Source organism: Equus quagga, chromosome 7 (assembly GCF_021613505.1).
Source record: "Equus quagga isolate Etosha38 chromosome 7, UCLA_HA_Equagga_1.0, whole genome shotgun sequence".
In the NCBI taxonomy this organism is placed as follows: domain Eukaryota; kingdom Metazoa; phylum Chordata; class Mammalia; order Perissodactyla; family Equidae; genus Equus; species Equus quagga.
Genome location: NC_060273.1, coordinates 14,634,624 through 14,652,406, shown reverse-complemented (window position 1 = coordinate 14,652,406; position 17,783 = coordinate 14,634,624). Strand labels below are relative to the sequence as shown.

Genomic DNA, 17,783 nt, shown 5'->3' with positions numbered 1-17,783 from the left:
TTCTAGTTATAGGTCCTTCTGGCTGTGCTATGTGGGACGCCACCTCAGCATGGCTTGATGAGCGCTGCTAGGTCCACACCAAGGATCCAAACTGGTGAAACCCTGGGCCACCAAAGCAGTGTGTGAACTTAACCACTGGGCCACAGGGCCGGCCCCAAGAGTTTCATAGTTTTGGCTCTTACATTTAGGTCTTTGATCCATTTTAAGTTAATCTTTATATATGGTGTAAGGTAGAATTCAGCTTCATTTTTTGGCACGTGGCTCTCTAGGTGTCTCAGCACCATTTCTTGAAAGGCTGTTCTTTCCCCTTATCAAAAATCAGTTGACCATAGATGTATGGGTTGATTTCTGGACTCAGTTCTCTTCCATCGATCTGTCTGTCTGTTCTTATGCTGGTACCACCCTGTCTTGATTACTGTTCTTTTGTAGCAAGTTTTGAAATTGGGATGTGTGAGTCCTCCAACTTTGTTCTTCTTTTTCAAGACTGTTTTGGCTATTCTGGGTCCCTTGAAATTCCATATGAATTTTAGGATCATCTTGTCAGTCTCTACAAAGAAGCCAGCTGGGGTTCTGATAGGGATGTGTTGAATCTGTAGATCAATTTGAGGACTATTGCCATGGATCTCCTGATCCATGAACATGGAATTTTTTTCCATTTAGTTAAGTCTTCTTTAATTTTTTAACCCTGTTCTGTAGTTTTAAGAATATAAGATTTACACTACATTTGTTAAGTCTGTTCCCAAGTATGTTATTCTTTTTGCTGTTATTGCATGTGGAATTGTTTTCTTAATTTCATATTTGGATCATATACCTGTGTATTTTTTTTTGCTTTGGTGAGGAAGATTGGCCCTGAGCTAACGTCTGTTGCCAATCTTCCTCTCTTTTTTCACTTGAGGAAGATTGTCACTGAGCTAATGTCTGTGCCAGTTTTCCTCTATTTTGTATGTGGGTCGCCACCACAGCATGGCTTGATGAGTGGTGCAGGTCTGCACCCAGGATTGGAACCTGCGAACCCTGGGCCACTGAAGCGGAATGTGCAAACTTAACCACTACACCACCAGGACAGCCTCCTATACCTGTGTATTTTTAATGCTCAGGGTTTGTCTGTGTTTTATTCCCCTAATGCTAACTGAGCACCCTGTACACTGCTGGGATTGTTCCAGTCTCTGGGGATTCAAGGAGGAGCAGTGATGCTGGGATATGAGCTCCTTGAGGCAGATGCTGGTCTCCTGGTCCCCTGCAGTGAGCTCACCAGTCTGACCTCAGTCTTTGGCTCTGTTTCAGGGTTTCCTGGAGGAGACCTGCCTCTTTTATGGACATTACACCATTGACGGGGTGAAGTTTCAGACCTTCACTTATGATTTGCCTCTGGCTTACTTGTTAAGCACAATTGCCTACCTGGCCCTGAGCCTTCTTTGGATAGTGAAAAGGTAAAATTTATCTTGTCATTGTGTTCTCCTTGAATTACTCTTGAAGGCTGGAGTTTATTGGAGGTCCGTGGACTCTGGGAGCCCTTGCTCAAGGTTGGGCAGAGTCCAGGGGTGAACTTCCTGGGGAGAGGTTCATGAGTGTGTTGGAGGCTGAGGAGACCTGGAGGGAATGGAGGCAGGATTTGGGAGCTGGCGCAGCAGCCTGGAGTTTTCGGTCAATCATTGTTGCACACATTCGCCAATGCACACATTCGCCAATGCCATCCCCTCAACCTTGTGTTTGATCTGGTGTTTGTGGTACCAGGTCTCTATTGGGTTGCAAATGGCGGGAACCCAACTCTCACTACCTGGGACAAAGGGGAATTGAGTGGCTCAGAGAACCAAGGAAGGCAGGACACTCCAAATTACAGGAAGGACAAGGATGTAGGTATGGCCTCAAAACAACCAAAAGCAAGGGCTCCTTCATGTCTGATTCTCCTGGTGGCGGCTACCTTATGTGGACTCCCTGCGTCACAGGTCCAGAGATCCTTTGAAGAAACTTTTTGGCTCTGCTTCATTCAGGTACCCAACCCTGACCCTTCACCTGTGGCCACAGGGAGCAAGGTGTCTATGATTCAACTGCTCAGCCCTCTGACCCTCCTAACTGTGGCCAGTGGGTTAGGATCACATGAGGACGTGGCGTTTCCCATGGTAGACAAGTGGTTTAGCGGGAGACACCGATACCCAAGAAAAGAAAAGCAAGGAATATTAATTACTTTATTACTAACCAACAACTGTCCCCAAAAAGTACAATGGCCCCAATACAATATAAGTTGTCTGTCTTTCTTACATGAAGTTCTGAGCAGGGCACAGGTTAGTGTGGTAGACTCTTTCTCAGTCCTTCTGGGACTCAAGTTGACCAAAGTCCAGCCATCTTCAGCATGTGGCTTTGAAGTTCCTCTTGAGGGCTGGAAGGGAACCCGACCGTGGAGGGATATCATGTGGAAGGTGATGGTCCTGAAGCGCAGGCTAGGCCTGGAAGTGGTGCACGTCACTCACGTTCCATTGGCTACAGCTTAGTCCCATGACCATAGCTAACTGCAAGGGATGCTGGGAGATGCTGTCCCTGGCTGGCAGCCAGTTCCCAGCACTAACACTGTACTGTGGAAGGAGAACCACACATTTGTGATGGACGCTTGCTCTCTCTGCCCCAAGAGGGCTGCTAGGCAGACACGGTCATGGATGGGCACCTCTCTTACCCACTTCATTGTCCTTAGGAGAGCCTGATTAGTGCTCTAAGCCATGGGGCTGTAAAGCTCCTTAGCACAGGCCTAAAAGAGACCAGGATGTTGGGGACTGAATTTGCCCTCCACGGGGACCTGGGTTCGCCACCACAGAGAAAGCCCCAGAGCCCAGATGGCACTTATGTCCTGAGTCAGAATCTAGGAGATGAAAGTTAGCTCACGTGTGCCCATCCCCCGCATCTCATCGGACAGTGTACCAACGAGAATGAGCAGTGGCTCATTTTGAGGGCAGAGAGATGCTCCGTAAAGACATGTTGGTTGACTGGGGTTCTGGCTTTGCTGTTCTGCCAACGTGGGGGGTGGGAGGCAGATCCAAGTTTTATGGGCCTGCAGTTTGGACAATTTGAAAGGGCCTTCTTTAAGACAAAGAATATGAAAATATCTTTTGTAAATTATAAACAATGAAAACAAGACCATATGAACACATTGCTAGAGGCCCTCCCGGGGCCTTGGCAGGGGCCCTGAAGAAGAAAGACGCTTTATCAGCCAAACAGTGAATCCCTCTCCGGATCTTACTCAAGCTGCTTCACCTCAGGGCCTGGACTGCTTCCCGGGGAAGACTGGCCGGAGGGAGGGGTGTGATGGAATGGGGAAGGGGTGAAGAATGGCGAAGAGTGTGGACTTTGGGGTCCAGAGACTAAGGTTCAGATGTCATTGGACCTCTTTGAGCCCCATTTTCTTCATCTGTGAAATGTACACACCAGGGAGGGTTGTTGGAGGATTAACTGAAACAGGTAACGAACTTAGCACTGGGCCTGGCACCTTGGGGACATTTGTTAAATTAGAATCATCATCATCCTCATCATCAAACTATTCCCAGTTCTGCCACTAACTCTCTGCATCTAGGGAAATAATTTTCCTCTCTGGATCTTCGCTTTCTCATCTGTAAAATGTGGGTTTAGTCTAAATCAGAGGTTTCCAACTGGGATGGGACCTCGGAATCACCATGGAGCATTATAAAATGACATATTTCTGGACTCCGCATGAGACCTACCGAATTAAAAATCTCAGGGTAGGGGCCGGCCCGGTGGTGCACTGGTTAAGTTCGAACCTTACGCTTCGGCGGCCCGGGGTTTGCCGGTTCGGATCCTGGGTGCAGACATGGCGCCGCTTGGCAATCCATGCTGTGGCAGGCGTCCCACATATAAAGTACAGGAAGATGGGCATGGATGTTAGCTCAGGGCCAGTCTTCCTAAGCAAAAAGAGGAGGATTGGCAGCAGATGTTAGCTCAGGGCTAATCTTCCTCAAAAGAAACAAAAAATCTCAAGGTATAAAACCACCTGGTAATCTGCATTTTGGAAAAGCACCCCAGGTGGTTCTGATGTAAATTCTTTGCTATGAACCTTTGGCAGAATGACTGATTGCCATAATTCCTTATACTTGTATTGTCTTCACAACTCTGTTGCAAATCCTAAAAATACCCTGTTCCATCTAGAGTCTGTGGCATTTGGCGTTTTTATATCAAGTATTTGATATAAGTAGGGCGTATTTTTTTCCATGAAAGTAATTGAATGAATAATAATTATGAAGTGTGCCACAGAGTTGCATCTGACCTAAAAAGATGCTCACTAAATATTTGGTTAATTTACTACGTAAGTCGTTTATTCACTCATTTATCCATCAATTGGAAGGTGGCCATATTATGGTTCAGGCATTCTAGATGTAAAGGTGGCAAGACAACCAGGGTACCTGCTCTCAAGGAATTTAAAATTTGTCAGGGTCAGAGGCTATAAGCAGTAAACAGATAAATAATTGCAGATTAGGTTCATTACTGTGAAGGAAATGAAAGAGACTACCATGAAGTGGGAGTCACAACTTGAGATGGAGTGGTGAAGAAGCCAGGGAGGTGACATTTGAGCTGAAACCTGAGGGATGGGAAGGAGACAGCCATGGGAAAAGGCAGGCAAAGAATACTCCCAGAAGAAGGTAGGGGGAATGGCAAGTGCAAAGGCCCTGAGGCAGGAGGAGAGGTTTGTGTGTTTATGGGGGAAAAGAAGCCGTTGTAGTTACAGCAGAGTGGCCATATGGAAGGAAGGATGGCATCATGCAGGATCATGCAGGACCTCTAGGCTGTGTTAAAAGAGTTTAGATTTTATTCCAGCTGTGAGAAGAGCCATTGGATGGATGAAAGGAGATGATTTTCAGCAATGAGACGCCTGGTTAGCTGCCACATATATTTAAAATGGTCCCAAACTTGATTATGTCAAAATAGAAAATGCAGCCATTTGCAACTTTTTAATCGTTGACAAAGCCAATCCTTGGGCCTGTATTTTTTTTGTTCTTAATAAGAAGGGTAATCGTGTTTTGGGATCAGGTCGGTGGAAGGGTTCAAAATCAACCTGATCCGGAGTGAAGAGCACTTCCAGAGTTACTGCAACAAGATCTTCGCCGGCTGGGACTTTTGCATCACCAACCGCAGCATGGCGGACCTGAAGCATGGCAGCCTGCGGTACGAGCTCCGAGTGAGTGTGCCGGGTTTTCTCCGGCCAGCAAGCTTGTGCCTTGGGAGGTGGGCCTGCAGCTTACAGAGGAGCTAGGTGGGGGCCAGGCTGTCGCAGCGAGCTTCCTGTATGTCGTTTTCTAGAGCTTTTGTGGAGAACAGCTTCCAGAGATGGATCAAGCGTGGAGCTGGTGACCTGGGGCTGGGACGGGAGGTGGGGACACGACAGCGACGGGGAGGAGATGGTGTCTTCCCTCCTCCCCGACCACCTTACACTGTGATTTTTCCACCTGAGAAGAGCCTGTCATGAACGCTGCTTATACCAGCAGAAACAGGACAAAGGAGGAGTACTGTGGTGGAAAGGTGGAGTGGAGAGAATATGAAAAAGAAGAAGAGAATTTCCAAATTAATAAGGAGAGGAGGAATAATAAATAGCATCTTGACCAAGCCCACCAAAAAAAGGAGGAGGGGCCCTTTATATCAAAAGCTTAATAAAGTAAGATGGAAGGACCCAAATCGAATGTATCATTTGTTTAAAGAGATAAGGCATACTACATAGAAGTGATGTCATGAGTACGTTACAGTTCTGCTTTCGCATTTATTGCAAAGTCTATTTGCTGTCTGAAACAGGAGGTTCTCCCTTGACGCAGGTCTTTAGTAGACATGAGAACTAGTTGGGCTTGTCTAGGAAGGTATCTTGGGGGAGAAGAATATTTAAAGAAAGTCTTAAAGATGGATGGGGAGAGTATAATGAATCGCAGGTTCCACCCCGGAATATTCCTTCCTCCCATTGCTCACAAATGACTTTTTTTTGGTCCTCAGGCAGATCTGGAGGAAGAAAGGATACGGCAGAAAATAGCGGAAAGGACCTCAGAGGAAACGATACGGATTTACTCTTTGAGACTGTTTTTGAACTGTATTGTTCTGGCCGTTTTAGCGGCATGCTTTTACGCAATCTATAGAGCAACTGTATTCTCGCAGGAGCATATGAAAAAGGTGAGTACCCCGTGAAAGCCAATTTAACTTACTCTGGGCGTTAGGCTAAGTGCCTTGCAAACCTCTGAGGCAGATAGCATCATCGTTTCTGTTTTACTTATGGGGATATAGGTTTGGCTGATAGGACGGAGAACCGAAAATCACAGGTGACGAATTTCCACTTTTAATAGAAATAAAAAGCATCCAAAATAGACTGGAATTCCTCCTGGAATACACAATATTTGAATCTAGGCTTGACTTCCTGCATTTAATCCCCAACTCTACTGCTTATCAGCTGGGGTCTCAATTTACCTAAAATAGCAGTGGTTTTAAAAATCCAAGTTGGTCTAGTGGCTCTGCTCCGTGAAATCAGTCATCAGGGGCCCAGGTTCCTTCCATCTTGTTGCTCTGCCATCCTTAGGATGCATCTTTTTCTATATGGTACCAGTAACTCACTATGTCCACATTCTAGCCAATGGGGAGGAGGTGAAGGAGGTGGAGAAGGCACCTCCCTTGCCTTCAAGGGCATGACCTGGAGGTTGCGCTTAAAACTTCTGCTTACATCCCTTTGGCCAGAATTTAGTCAGATGGCTTTACAAAGCAGGCTAGGAAATTTCATTTTATCCCAGATAACCAAATATGCTCTTACTCTGAAAGAAGTAGAGAATGGCTATTCCAAGTCAGTTAGTAATACAGCCTTGAAAATACTTTAAATTGCCCACTGGTACAGAATACATGGATTTTTTTTCTTTTCTTTTCTTTTTTTTTTTTTTTTTTGAGGAAGATCAGCCCTGAGCTAACATCCGTGCCCATCTTCCTCTACTTTATATGTGGGACGCCTGCCACAGCATGGCTTGATAAACAGTGCATAGGTCTGTGCCCAGGATCCAAACCGGCAAACTCTGGGCTGCCGAAGCAGAGCATGTGAACTTAACTGCTGTGCCACTGGGCTGGCCCCAAGAATCTGCCCCACCTCTCTGCAAGAATCTTCATCTTAAAAAATCCAATAGAGCTCCTTTTTCTTCCAGGATGCTACTACATCATGGTTCCTCTAATTGAACACACGAGGAAAGAAATAGTTTATGTTTAGGGGCCATGTTGAATGACATATGTGTTTCGTTTTGTGTGCTAAACATGTATAGTTGAGTTCTTTTATTTCCTTCCAGCTTTGCGGAGATCTAATTAACATAGCACATTCTATAAGTTTAAGGTGTAGAGCATAATGGCTTGACATACGTCTAGTTGAGTTCTTTAATGGTCAACTCATTTGTGATGCAACTTGCCTTACTATACTCCTCACCAGGTTTGTTGTCTTCGTAGGAAATTGACAAGATGGTTTTTGGAGAGAACCTCTTGATATTGTACCTGCCTTCTATTGTGATCACGCTGGCCAATTTTGTCACCCCAATGATCTTTGCCAAGATCATCCACTATGAGGATTATTCCCCAGGCTTTGAGATCCGGCTGACCATCCTTAGGTAATGTCTAGGCATGCCAAGCAGGTCACCCCTTGCCCTCTCCCTTGCCCGTGGCAGACATTGCTAATCCATTGTGGCACTTTTTCCTGCTGCGCCGAGCATCCTCTTCAGCCTTCAGACATTCCCCATGAATGAATCAGAATTTGCACATGCAGTGAAATCTCTTTGACTTAAGTGTCTACTCGGCAGTATTAAATTTTTGGTTCATGTGTTAGAACATTGACAACTGAGGGCATAGGGTGGGGCCGTAGGAGGGAGTGTTGCTCTGAAGATGTTAGAAATAACATGGGAGTTTGTGTGGGAATATCTTAGCGTTTCCCCACCCAACTAGGTATTTATCCTCTACCGCCTAGGGGTGGCTGGCCCCCAGAGGCATTAACTCCTCCACACTTCCACCCACTGCCCCCATGCATGGGCCTTGGGAGGAGAGTTATAAGTGCTTGCCGCAGGAACCTGAGGCATCTGCTGGAATAGTGAACACCAAGAAAATGTGGCCAGGTCACCGACTGTGGGCGCTACGGCTGTGTGTGTGTGAGGAAGATTAGCCCTGAGCTAACATCTGCCGCCAATCCTCCTCTTTTTTTTTTTTTTTTTTTTTTGCTGAGGAAGACTGGCCCTGAGCTAACATCTGTGCCCATCTTCCTCTACTTTATACGTGGGACGCCTGCCACAGTATGGCTTGACCAACAGTGCCATGTCTGCACCCAGGATCTGAACCAGTGAACCCTGGGCTGCTGAAGTGGAACGTGCAAACTTAACCACTGTGCCACCAGGCCGGCCCCCAAGCTGACTTTTTATAACTTGTTGTGATATCTCTTCTCATTCTAAATAAATATTCAGTTTCATTAAAAAAAATAAAAGTAAAGAAATGACAGGTTAAAGCAGGGTCCGGGGAGTTAATTAACACAAATGAGTTGAAGAGGACCAGGCAGGGACTGGGTAAAACTGGAGCCTTTCCTTTCTGCTTCTCAAACGCCTCAGATTGCATTTGCATGTTTTAAAAAAATCTTTTTATTTTGGAAATGTTCAAATGAGCAAATGAGCTCCCAGGTGCCCATCACTTACTTTTACTGACATTTTGTGAATCTTGTTTCATCTACTCCCCTCACTTTTGCTGGATTGTTTTAAGCAAATCTCAGACCTATAAACATTTGAGTATATCTCTAAATGACAAAGACTTTTTCTTTTTCTTTTTTTTTTTTTTGAGGAAGATTAGCCCTGAGCTAACATCTGCTGCCAATCCTCCTCTTTTTGCTGAGGAAGACTGGCCCTGAGCTAACATCCATGCCCATCTTCCTGTACTTTATATGTGGGACGCCTGCCACAGCATGGCCTGACAAGAAGTGCCATGTCCACACCCGGGATCCAAACTGGCAAACCCTGGGCCGCTGAAGCGGAATGTGCACACTTAACCACTGAACCACTGGGCCGGGCCCAGGGCTTTCTTTTTTTAATGTAACCATCATCACCCCTTTTTGCAGATGGCTTTCTACGACTTGCTGATTCAAACCAGGTTCCAAACCAAGGCCACACGCTCTGCTTGGTTGTTATATCTCTTAAGCCCCTTTTATTCTTCTAAGAATTCCCCCTCCCCTCGAGTTATGCCACTGATCTGAGGAGGAAACTGGGGCATTTGTCCTGTAGAATGTCCGCTGGACTGGATTTTGCTCATTGTTTCTTCGTGGCGTGTGTTGTTTTTCTGTGCCCCATGGTCGCTGTAAACTCCCGTGTAGATTCAGACACTTTTTATTAGATTTCATTTCAGTTTTCACTTGTGGAACCCTCCTGGGTGGTGCCGGGCGCGTGCATCCTTCCAGCAGGCACATAGTGTCAGGTGGCATGCTGAGGAGTGAGAAGCGGGAACAGATGGTGGGGTTTGCCTTTTTTTTCCTCCCACTTTTTAACGTTTCTATTTTAGTTTTTTAAATTACAAACCAAACAATAGAAAAGCATCTTTAAAAAAAAAATTAGCGCTCTCTGCCCTGCTTCTTGATTCCAGCTTCCCCAGGCACCCCTCATCTGCGTGGGTCACACGTTTTGTTTTGTTTTAAAAATAGGATCATATCTACACAAAACACTGCAAAGTACTTTTTTCACTTCTCAATACATCAGACATCTCTCAAAGCTGATACTTATAAGACTCACATAGTTCTTTTCAGAAACACGTAATATTCTGTAGGGTGACCACGTAAACGTGGATTCAGGAATTGGCAGCTTTCTGATTTTTTTCTGCCATAAAAAAAGTGTGGTAATATATATATATCATAAAATTTACCATTTTAGCCATCTTTAAGTGTACAACTCAATGACATTAAGTACCTTCCCAGTGTCGTGCTACCGTCACCACTGTCCGTTTCCAGAACTTTCTCATAATCCCAAACACAAACTTTGTGCCTATTTGTGGGTTTGCTTTGAAGCTTCTCTGCTCCGTAGCCCCAGGTCCAAGGGGCCAGCCCCCCCGAGGCCTCCTGCCCACCCTCCCTTCTCCCGCTCTTCCCTCAGGTGTGTCTTTATGCGGCTGGCCACCATCTGTGTGCTGGTGTTCACCCTGGGCTCTAAGATTACATCCTGTGATAACTACTCCTGTGAACTCTGTGGCTACAACCAGAAACTCTACCCGGTGAGGCTGCGGGGATGGGAGCGTCCTGCTGGGTGGGTCATTCTGGGGTGACAGCCTCAAGGTTGAGAGAACAGCCCTTGAAGCCCTGGCTTTCTCGCTGTGTAGCACTTCTAAGGGCTTGAAAATCAGGGTCTGTGCAGGAGCTCAGAGGAGCATCAGCTGGTGGCCTCCAGAGGCAGTAGGATCTGGGGATGGAAGGGCGTTGGGAGGAGTCTGAGAGCCTGGCTTTCTCTACCCCAAGTCGGATCTTAGTTTCTCTCCATCTCTTTGGTTTCAGTGCTGGGAGACCCAAGTTGGGCAAGAAATGTACAAGCTGATGATCTTCGACCTCATCATCATCTTGGCTGTGACACTTTTTGTGGATTTTCCTAGAAAGTAAGTGTGAGAGGTACCCCTATCTCCCACGACCCCTCCCACATCTGCCCCCATCCCCAGTGGAGGCTCCCGTCACAGCTGCTCTTCACAAAGTGCTGGATGGTCCCGCAGTCCCTGGAAACCGCTGACAACCATCTGGTGACTTTCAATTAGCTCCAGGCCATCGACCCCATCATCCATTAGGCGCCCCCTCGAAAGGCAGCATAAGAGTGGAAATGGGGCTGCTTTCCACCAGACTTCCGTGGAGGCGATGTCCTGCCATTAGCACAGCCACGGGCGCTGTCAGTGGAGACCCGCCCGGCTGCAGTGGAGGCCACAATTCCTGATCTGGGTTCAAGCCCCAGCACGGCCACTGGCTGATCACGTGACATTGACCCAGTTATTTAAGCTCTGTGCCTGTTTTCCCACCTGTGCAATGGAGATAGTAGACGTACCCTCTTCATGGCACTGTTGTGAAGATTAAATGAGAAAAAGCCAATAAAAGTACTGAGAACGTTCCATCCCACAGAACTCACCCACACGCTACCAATTGCCATCATGATTATCATCGCAATGCTCGCTTTTATCTCTATTCTCATGAATAACGAGAATGTGTGCTTATTAAAAATTTTAAACATTTAGAATTTAAACAAATAGAGAAGTCTGGAGAATAGTGAGAGTTCTGTTTCATTACCGTACCCCAACTCCGCACTCCCACCCTACTCCTCAGAGGTGGCCACTGCTGGGTGGACCCAGCAGTCCTTAAAAATAAAAAAGCTTTTGCATAAATATGTGTGTAAGTAAACACACAGTCTTGCGGGAAGTGATCTTTACCCCCATCGATGGGATCATGGGACATCCATGTTGGTCCGCAGCTTACTTTTGTTCCCCCAAACAAACAAAAGAGCGTGAACAGCTTTCCACGTCAGGACACGTGGATTTCCCTCATTCAGTTTAAGGGCTATATAATATTCCACTGTATCCAGAGCTTATAATTTGTCAGTGTAGCCCCGACTGACGGACATTTCGGTGGTTTCCAGTATTTGTGCTAATCCACGACAGTGCTATAGTGAACAACTGTGTTTGTTTATCTCAGGCCACTGGTCCTAGGGTTTCTGTAAGAAGCTTCTAGAATGCTGGGATGTCACATGCTGGGTGGTAAGGTCCTCATAAGCCATTTTGTGTGTGGATGCATGTTGCTGCTTGTGCTGAGTGGCACAGCCCCAGCACAGACCGGGCTCCTGTCGTTTATTGTCACCGCCACCTGGTGAAGTAAGTTGTGTTAATTCCCCCACATTCCACATGAGAAAATTGAGGCTCAAAGAAGTCAAAGCAGTTGTCTAAATTGATTTGGCTGGTAAGTTGTAGATCTGAGACTTGAATCCTGGTCTCGATGATTCCAGAGTTCACGGTATTCTGCATCTTCTGGACGTGGGACTAGCCGGTTTCCATGGGAAGTGTGTGTGGAATTGACCCTGAGTTTGTGGGCGTGGTTCTGTGGCCTTGGCAGACACTGGTAGTCCAGGTGAGAAATTGTCCTGTGTGTTCCCAGGCTCCTGGTGACCTACTGTTCGTCTTCAAAGCTGATCCAGTGCTGGGGGCAGCAGGAATTTGCCATTCCTGATAACGTGCTGGGGATTGTTTATGGGCAAACCATTTGCTGGATCGGAGCCTTTTTCTCCCCGCTTCTCCCTGCAATTGCGACCTTGAAATTCATTATCATCTTTTATGTGAAAGAGGTAAGGAGGGGAGGGGAGAGGGGGCTGATACCTGGACCTTTCTTGACCTTGTAAGGCACTGGGCACGTGTATGCTTGGCACCCACCCAACATCCCATCAGATGTATCAAAATCACATCCCTTATTTGATATGCTTTTATTCTAGAAAAAAGACTTTGACTGGATTTTCATGTTTATAATTTTGAGAGTTTTGTTAAGAACTGTTATCCTCCTATGATTTGAATGTTGTTTTTATATTTAATGAAGAGTTGAATTGCAATTGATCGATCAATTGACAGTGGTACGTTTTGGTGATGTTTAACCAAACTTTTGTTAATTTAAATTTTGTCATTTTCTGTTCGTATTCTGGAGCCGGTACGTTTATTTTCGGGTCTCAGTTATTTGTGTTGGTCCTTGAACAGCTCACAGGCCCCAGGCATTGGGCCTGAACTAAGCACTTCACGGGTGAAGTGGCCTTGCAGATGACTCACTTATCTGGGCTTATTGACCAAACTTTCTTTATTATAGAGGCCATGTGTGCTCCCTATTCAACATGTAGGCAATTCAGCTGTGTGTACAGTAACTTCCATTCCTTCTTCCAGAGGTACCGTCTGTTAACAAGCCCAATGTTTATTGATTCCCACTTATGCTAAGCCCTGAGGATTCAGACATGGGAATAATAATAGTAATAAGAGTAATGATGATGATAATAGCAGGTGATGGTAATACCACGTGCCCCCACTGTGCTGAACACTTTACATAGATTATCTTGTAACGCTTACACCCACCCTTTGGAGGAGGGGCTGCTATCAACCATTTTTTATAAACTAGGAAGCAGAAGTGCAGAGAGGTTAAGTAACTGGTCCGAGGTCACACACTTGTGACTATGTGTGTGACACACGTGTGACCCTGGGATTTAAGCCCAGGTTTACCTCACTCCAGAGCCTAAACTCTGAACTTGGCAAGTAGGGCCTTAAACTGGGCCAAACTTTCTACCTGGAGGTTTTGGCCTTTGAAAAATGTTTTGATGGTTTCCTTTGGGAACTTGAGTTGGCCGAGGAGGAGAGACGGATGTGAGAAAGCGCACAGGAGCTTTTTCCCTCTCCAGAAGATGTTGTTAGCCAGTGCTTTCCTGGGGTGTAGCACAGTAAGGGCAGCATGGGGGTAGTGGAAGGGTTCATGGGTGCTGGACTGAGGTCGGACACCCCGGGCCCCACTGGCTGGCTGCCCCCCGACAGGACACCAAGTGTCCCTGGTGCTCGGTCCCCTCTGGCCCACAAGATGGTCTGGCTACTCTGAAGTCAGGAGAGCTCGATGCCCTCCCAGTCATGTAGCTTTTTTTTTTTTTTTTAAAGATTTTAATTTTTCCTTTTTCTCCCCAAAGCCCCCCAGTACATAGTTGTATATTCTTCGGTGTGGGTCCTTCTAGTTGTGACATGTGGGACGCCGCCTCAGCGTGGCTTGATGAGCAGTGCCATGTCCGTGCCCAGGATTCGAACCAACGAAACACTGGGCTGCCTGCAGCGGAGCGCACGGACTTAACCACTCGGCCACGGGGCCAGCCCCCCAGTCATGTAGCTTTTTAAACTATTAAGGAGAAATTTTATGCTGTTCCTCTGCCCGGCCCCCTCCCCACTTGATATTTCCTTCAAGTCATTTTTTCTCTGAATGGAAATAGTTATTTTTAATATATAGGAAAAATAAACACGCTTGTAAGAAATTCAAGGAAAATATCTCTTAATTTGTTATATATTATTACAGATCTATTTCATACATAGTTAAACCTCTATAAAGAATACTTTTTTAAAAACTTACATGAGGTCACCCAGTGCGGAGTCCTGAAGTCTGCCCTTTTCATCTCTCAGAGCCGGGCAGGATTGAAGCTGCTCTCTCGTCCTTTCTAAGGGCTTGCTGGTACTCCATTGTACGGGTGCCCTTTCACCTTTAAGAAACCCCCATTGATAGCTCTTCAGGTTGCTTCCAGTTACTCCCTGTTATCAACAACTGTAGCAGTAAATATCCATGTGCATGTTATTTGGGGCCATTCTTCCTATTTTCTCATCAGGATGAATTCCCCAATATTGAAGTCTGGAGTAAACATTTTTCATTTTGGTTTATATTGCTGACGACCCTCCAGAAAGGTCATACCAATTCACACGCCCACCGAGATGCAAGAATGTGCTCCTTCAGCCGAGGAAGCGGTACTCACCGCCCTTCATTGTTTCTCTGTGTCCCTCTGCCCATAGATGAGTCTCATTTACACCTGCAGACCTTCCCCGAGGCAGTTCCGAGCGTCCAATTCTAATTTCTTCTTCCTGCTGGTGTTGCTGATCGGGCTGTGTTTGGCTATCATACCGCTGACGATCAGCATGGCACGGTAAATATGGCTTTGTTTTCTAGAACATTTCCTTGCTTCCTGACATGTCCCTCTCATGTTAAAGGGTCCATTACATTCTTTATTGCGTTTCCTCCCGGGGTTCCACCTGCAGGTCAGTCAGTCGCTCCTGGCTTAGGCAGGCCCACCCGTGTTTCAGAATCTCCATCCGGAAGCTGGAATATGTCGGTCACCTTCTAGAACTTGCATCTGCAGGGTTAGCATTGTTATTGAGAGCGCCAGCTGGCTCTGTCCTACCCAGCTCCCTTTTCCTAGGACCTCTCTTCTAGTCCCCGTGTGGAATTGTTTCTGATGATGAAATAATACGTGTTCTTTCTAGAAGACTTGGAGTGTAGGGAAAAGTAGAAGGGAATGTAGAGTCTGGTGTGCGGTTTGGAAAGACCAGAAAAGGATCAGAGGTTGAGGTTCACACCCCATTGATGCCACTCCCTAGTGGCATAACCATATGTACCAGAGGCCAGCAGACTTTTTCCTTAAAGGGCAAGAGAGGAAATAATTTAGGCTTTGCGGGCCATATGGTTTCTGTAGCAACTATTCATCTCTACTGTTGTATCTTAAAAGCAGCCATAGACAATGTGTCAACTAACAGGTCTGACTGTGTTTCAATAAAACTTTATTTATAAAAAAACAGGTGGTGGGCCAGATTTGGCACGTGGGCTGTAGTTTGCTAATCCCTGACTTACACTCTCATGGAATTCTGTTTCTTCATCTTTAAATTAAAATCCTTGAACTTGGAATCTGTCTCGCAGATTTTGTTATTTTTTAACTAATTTGAGTATATATATATTTTTTCTTGCTTTTTCTTGTTATAGTAATATATATTAAACATTTTAAAAAATCCAAACAGTACAGAAGGGTATAAATTAAAGAGAAAAAATTGCTCCTTATTCTCACCTTTTTGTCCCACTCTCCAGAGGTAACCACTGTGAACATTTTATGAATATTCCAGAAATTCATTATGAAAAATGTGTTTATTTAAAAAAAAAACCACATATGGAAGAGTGTTGTAACCCTGTTTGGCAGCTTATTTTTTTCACTTAACTTTATATTGTGCTCTTTTCCATGCCAGCAAATACAGAACTCTCATTCTTTTAAACTATTTTTTTTTTATAAGAAATGCACTCACAGGGCACAAAATTTAAAAAGTATAAAAGAGTGGAGCGTGGAAATTCATTTTCCAATCCAACTTCCCAAGTACTTAGTTTCCCTCAGGGAGCCAGTCACCTTCTATCTATGTGTGTCTCTCAGTGGTTCTTTAGTGTTCCATTGTATGACAGGAACATAAATCGTTCATCCATTTCCTTAAACAATTGAGGTTGTTTCCAGGAATTTTTTTTATCCCGAAAAATAGGGCTGCAGTGAGCCAGCCCTGATGGCCCAGCGGGTAAAGTTCAGCACGCTCTGCTTGGGCGGCCCAGATTCAGTGGCCAGGCATGGAACCACACCACCCGTCTGTCAGTAGCCATGCTGAGGTGGCAGCTCACATAGAAGAACTCGAAGCACCTACAACCAGAATATACGACTATGTGCTGGGGCTTTGGGGAGGGGGAAAAAAAGAGGAAGATTGGCAATGGATGTTAGCTCAGGGCAAATCTTTTCCTGCAAATAAATAAATAAATACATAAATTGATTAATTAAAAAAATAGGGCCGCAATGGAAAATCTTGTACACAGGACTTTATGATGTAAATTTAGACAATTCTTTGTAGGCCTTGTTTTCAATTTTTTTTCCACTGTAATTTAAAAAAATTTTTCCCTACTTTTTATTTTGAAAAATTTCAGATCTATAGAAAAGTTGAAGAAACACCAACAGTGAAAACTCGTATACCCTTCACCTGGATGTCCCAATTGTTAACATTTTGCTACATTCGTTTTATCTGTCTTTATGCGTGCATTTTTTTTCATCCCTAAATATTGAGGCACACAGCTTTTAAGAATAAGAACATTCTCCATACGTATCCACAATAATGTCGTCACACCTAACAAAATTCATGCTAATATATTTCTGCCATTTTCAAATTTCCCCAGTTGTCTCAAAATAGTCTTTTATAGCTTTATTTTAAAAATGAGGTCTTTCGAGTTTCACCCATTGGTTGTTATGTCTCGTTACTCTCTCTTCATCTTTGATTCTTCAGAGAGAGTCCACACCAGTTTCCTCACCTCCAAATTAAAGAGACTGGAGGATAGAATCCCCACATTCTGGGTTTGTCTGATTCTTTTCTCCTGGTGTCATTTAACTTGCTCTTCTGTCCTGAATTTCTTGTGAACTGGAAATCAGGTCTAGAGACTTGATGAAATTCCAGGGTAAGCATTTGGGGCCGGAATATTCTAGAAGGCCCATGAGGTCAAGCGGTTCCTCCCCAGTCACTGTTAACAAAGCCTTGTGGGCGCGCAGAGTGGGGGACGCCCAGCCTATGCTCTCTGCCTCTCGCTGAGCCCCGTGGTCTGTGTCCTGGCAGCATCCCTTCCTCGAAAGCCTGTGGGCCGTTCACCAACTTCAACACCACCTGGGAGGTGATCCCCAAGACGGTGAGCACCTTCCCCAGCTCGCTGCAGTCCCTGGTCCACGGCCTCACGTCAGAAGCCTTTGCAGTGCCCTTCTTCATGATCATCTGGTGAGTGAGAAGCACCCGGGCCCCTGCAAGGATTTCCTACTGAGGAAGGCGCGCTCTGTATTGATGGGTGGACGGAATGTTGTGACCTGAGGCTCGCCGGAGCCTATTTCTCTAGGGGCGTTGGTTCCGAATTCACTAATTCAGTGCTCATGGAAATTTATAGAATATCGCTACCAGAAAGCACTGGAATGGATGGTAGCATACACGTATTAACTCATGGAATCATCACAATTACCCTGTGATGTGGCTATTATTGATGCGGGGTCGGTGAGCCGAGGAGTCGAAAGAAAGATTTCTTAGACTCTCAAGATCTGGCAGGAGTGCTCTTTTATTTAGAGAATAGTGTGGAATAGCATGGACACAGGACCCATGGGCAGTCAGAGCTTCTGCTGCCGCTTCTGCTGCCCCTGCTGGCATGGGGACAGGACCCACGGGCAGGCAGAGCCGCTGCTGCTGCCCCCGCTGGCATGGGGACA

The 17,783-nt window shown here is 45.7% G+C and overlaps 1 protein-coding gene across 11 annotated transcripts in view; it reads left to right on the top strand.

The window, feature by feature from the left end:
* Positions 1–17,783, top strand: part of TMC7 (transmembrane channel like 7) — a 48,990-nt gene that overhangs the window by 27,027 nt on the left and 4,180 nt on the right. For 6 of the 11 annotated variants that reach the window (XM_046668637.1, XM_046668636.1, XM_046668641.1 and 3 more), the window contains 9 exons: positions 1,285–1,430; positions 5,029–5,176; positions 5,977–6,150; positions 7,450–7,607; positions 10,110–10,227; positions 10,505–10,602; positions 12,134–12,320; positions 14,545–14,675; positions 17,152–17,307. In XM_046668637.1, coding sequence (XP_046524593.1) covers positions 1,285–1,430; positions 5,029–5,176; positions 5,977–6,150; positions 7,450–7,607; positions 10,110–10,227; positions 10,505–10,602; positions 12,134–12,320; positions 14,545–14,675; positions 17,152–17,307 — 1,316 coding nt within the window. Of the gene's footprint in view, positions 1–1,284; positions 1,431–5,028; positions 5,177–5,976; positions 6,151–7,449; positions 7,608–10,109; positions 10,228–10,504; positions 10,603–12,133; positions 12,321–14,544; positions 14,676–16,474; positions 17,129–17,151; positions 17,308–17,783 lie in introns of those variants that run through there. The other 5 variants (XR_006889579.1, XM_046668638.1, XM_046668643.1 and 2 more) reach the window with 2 other exon arrangements.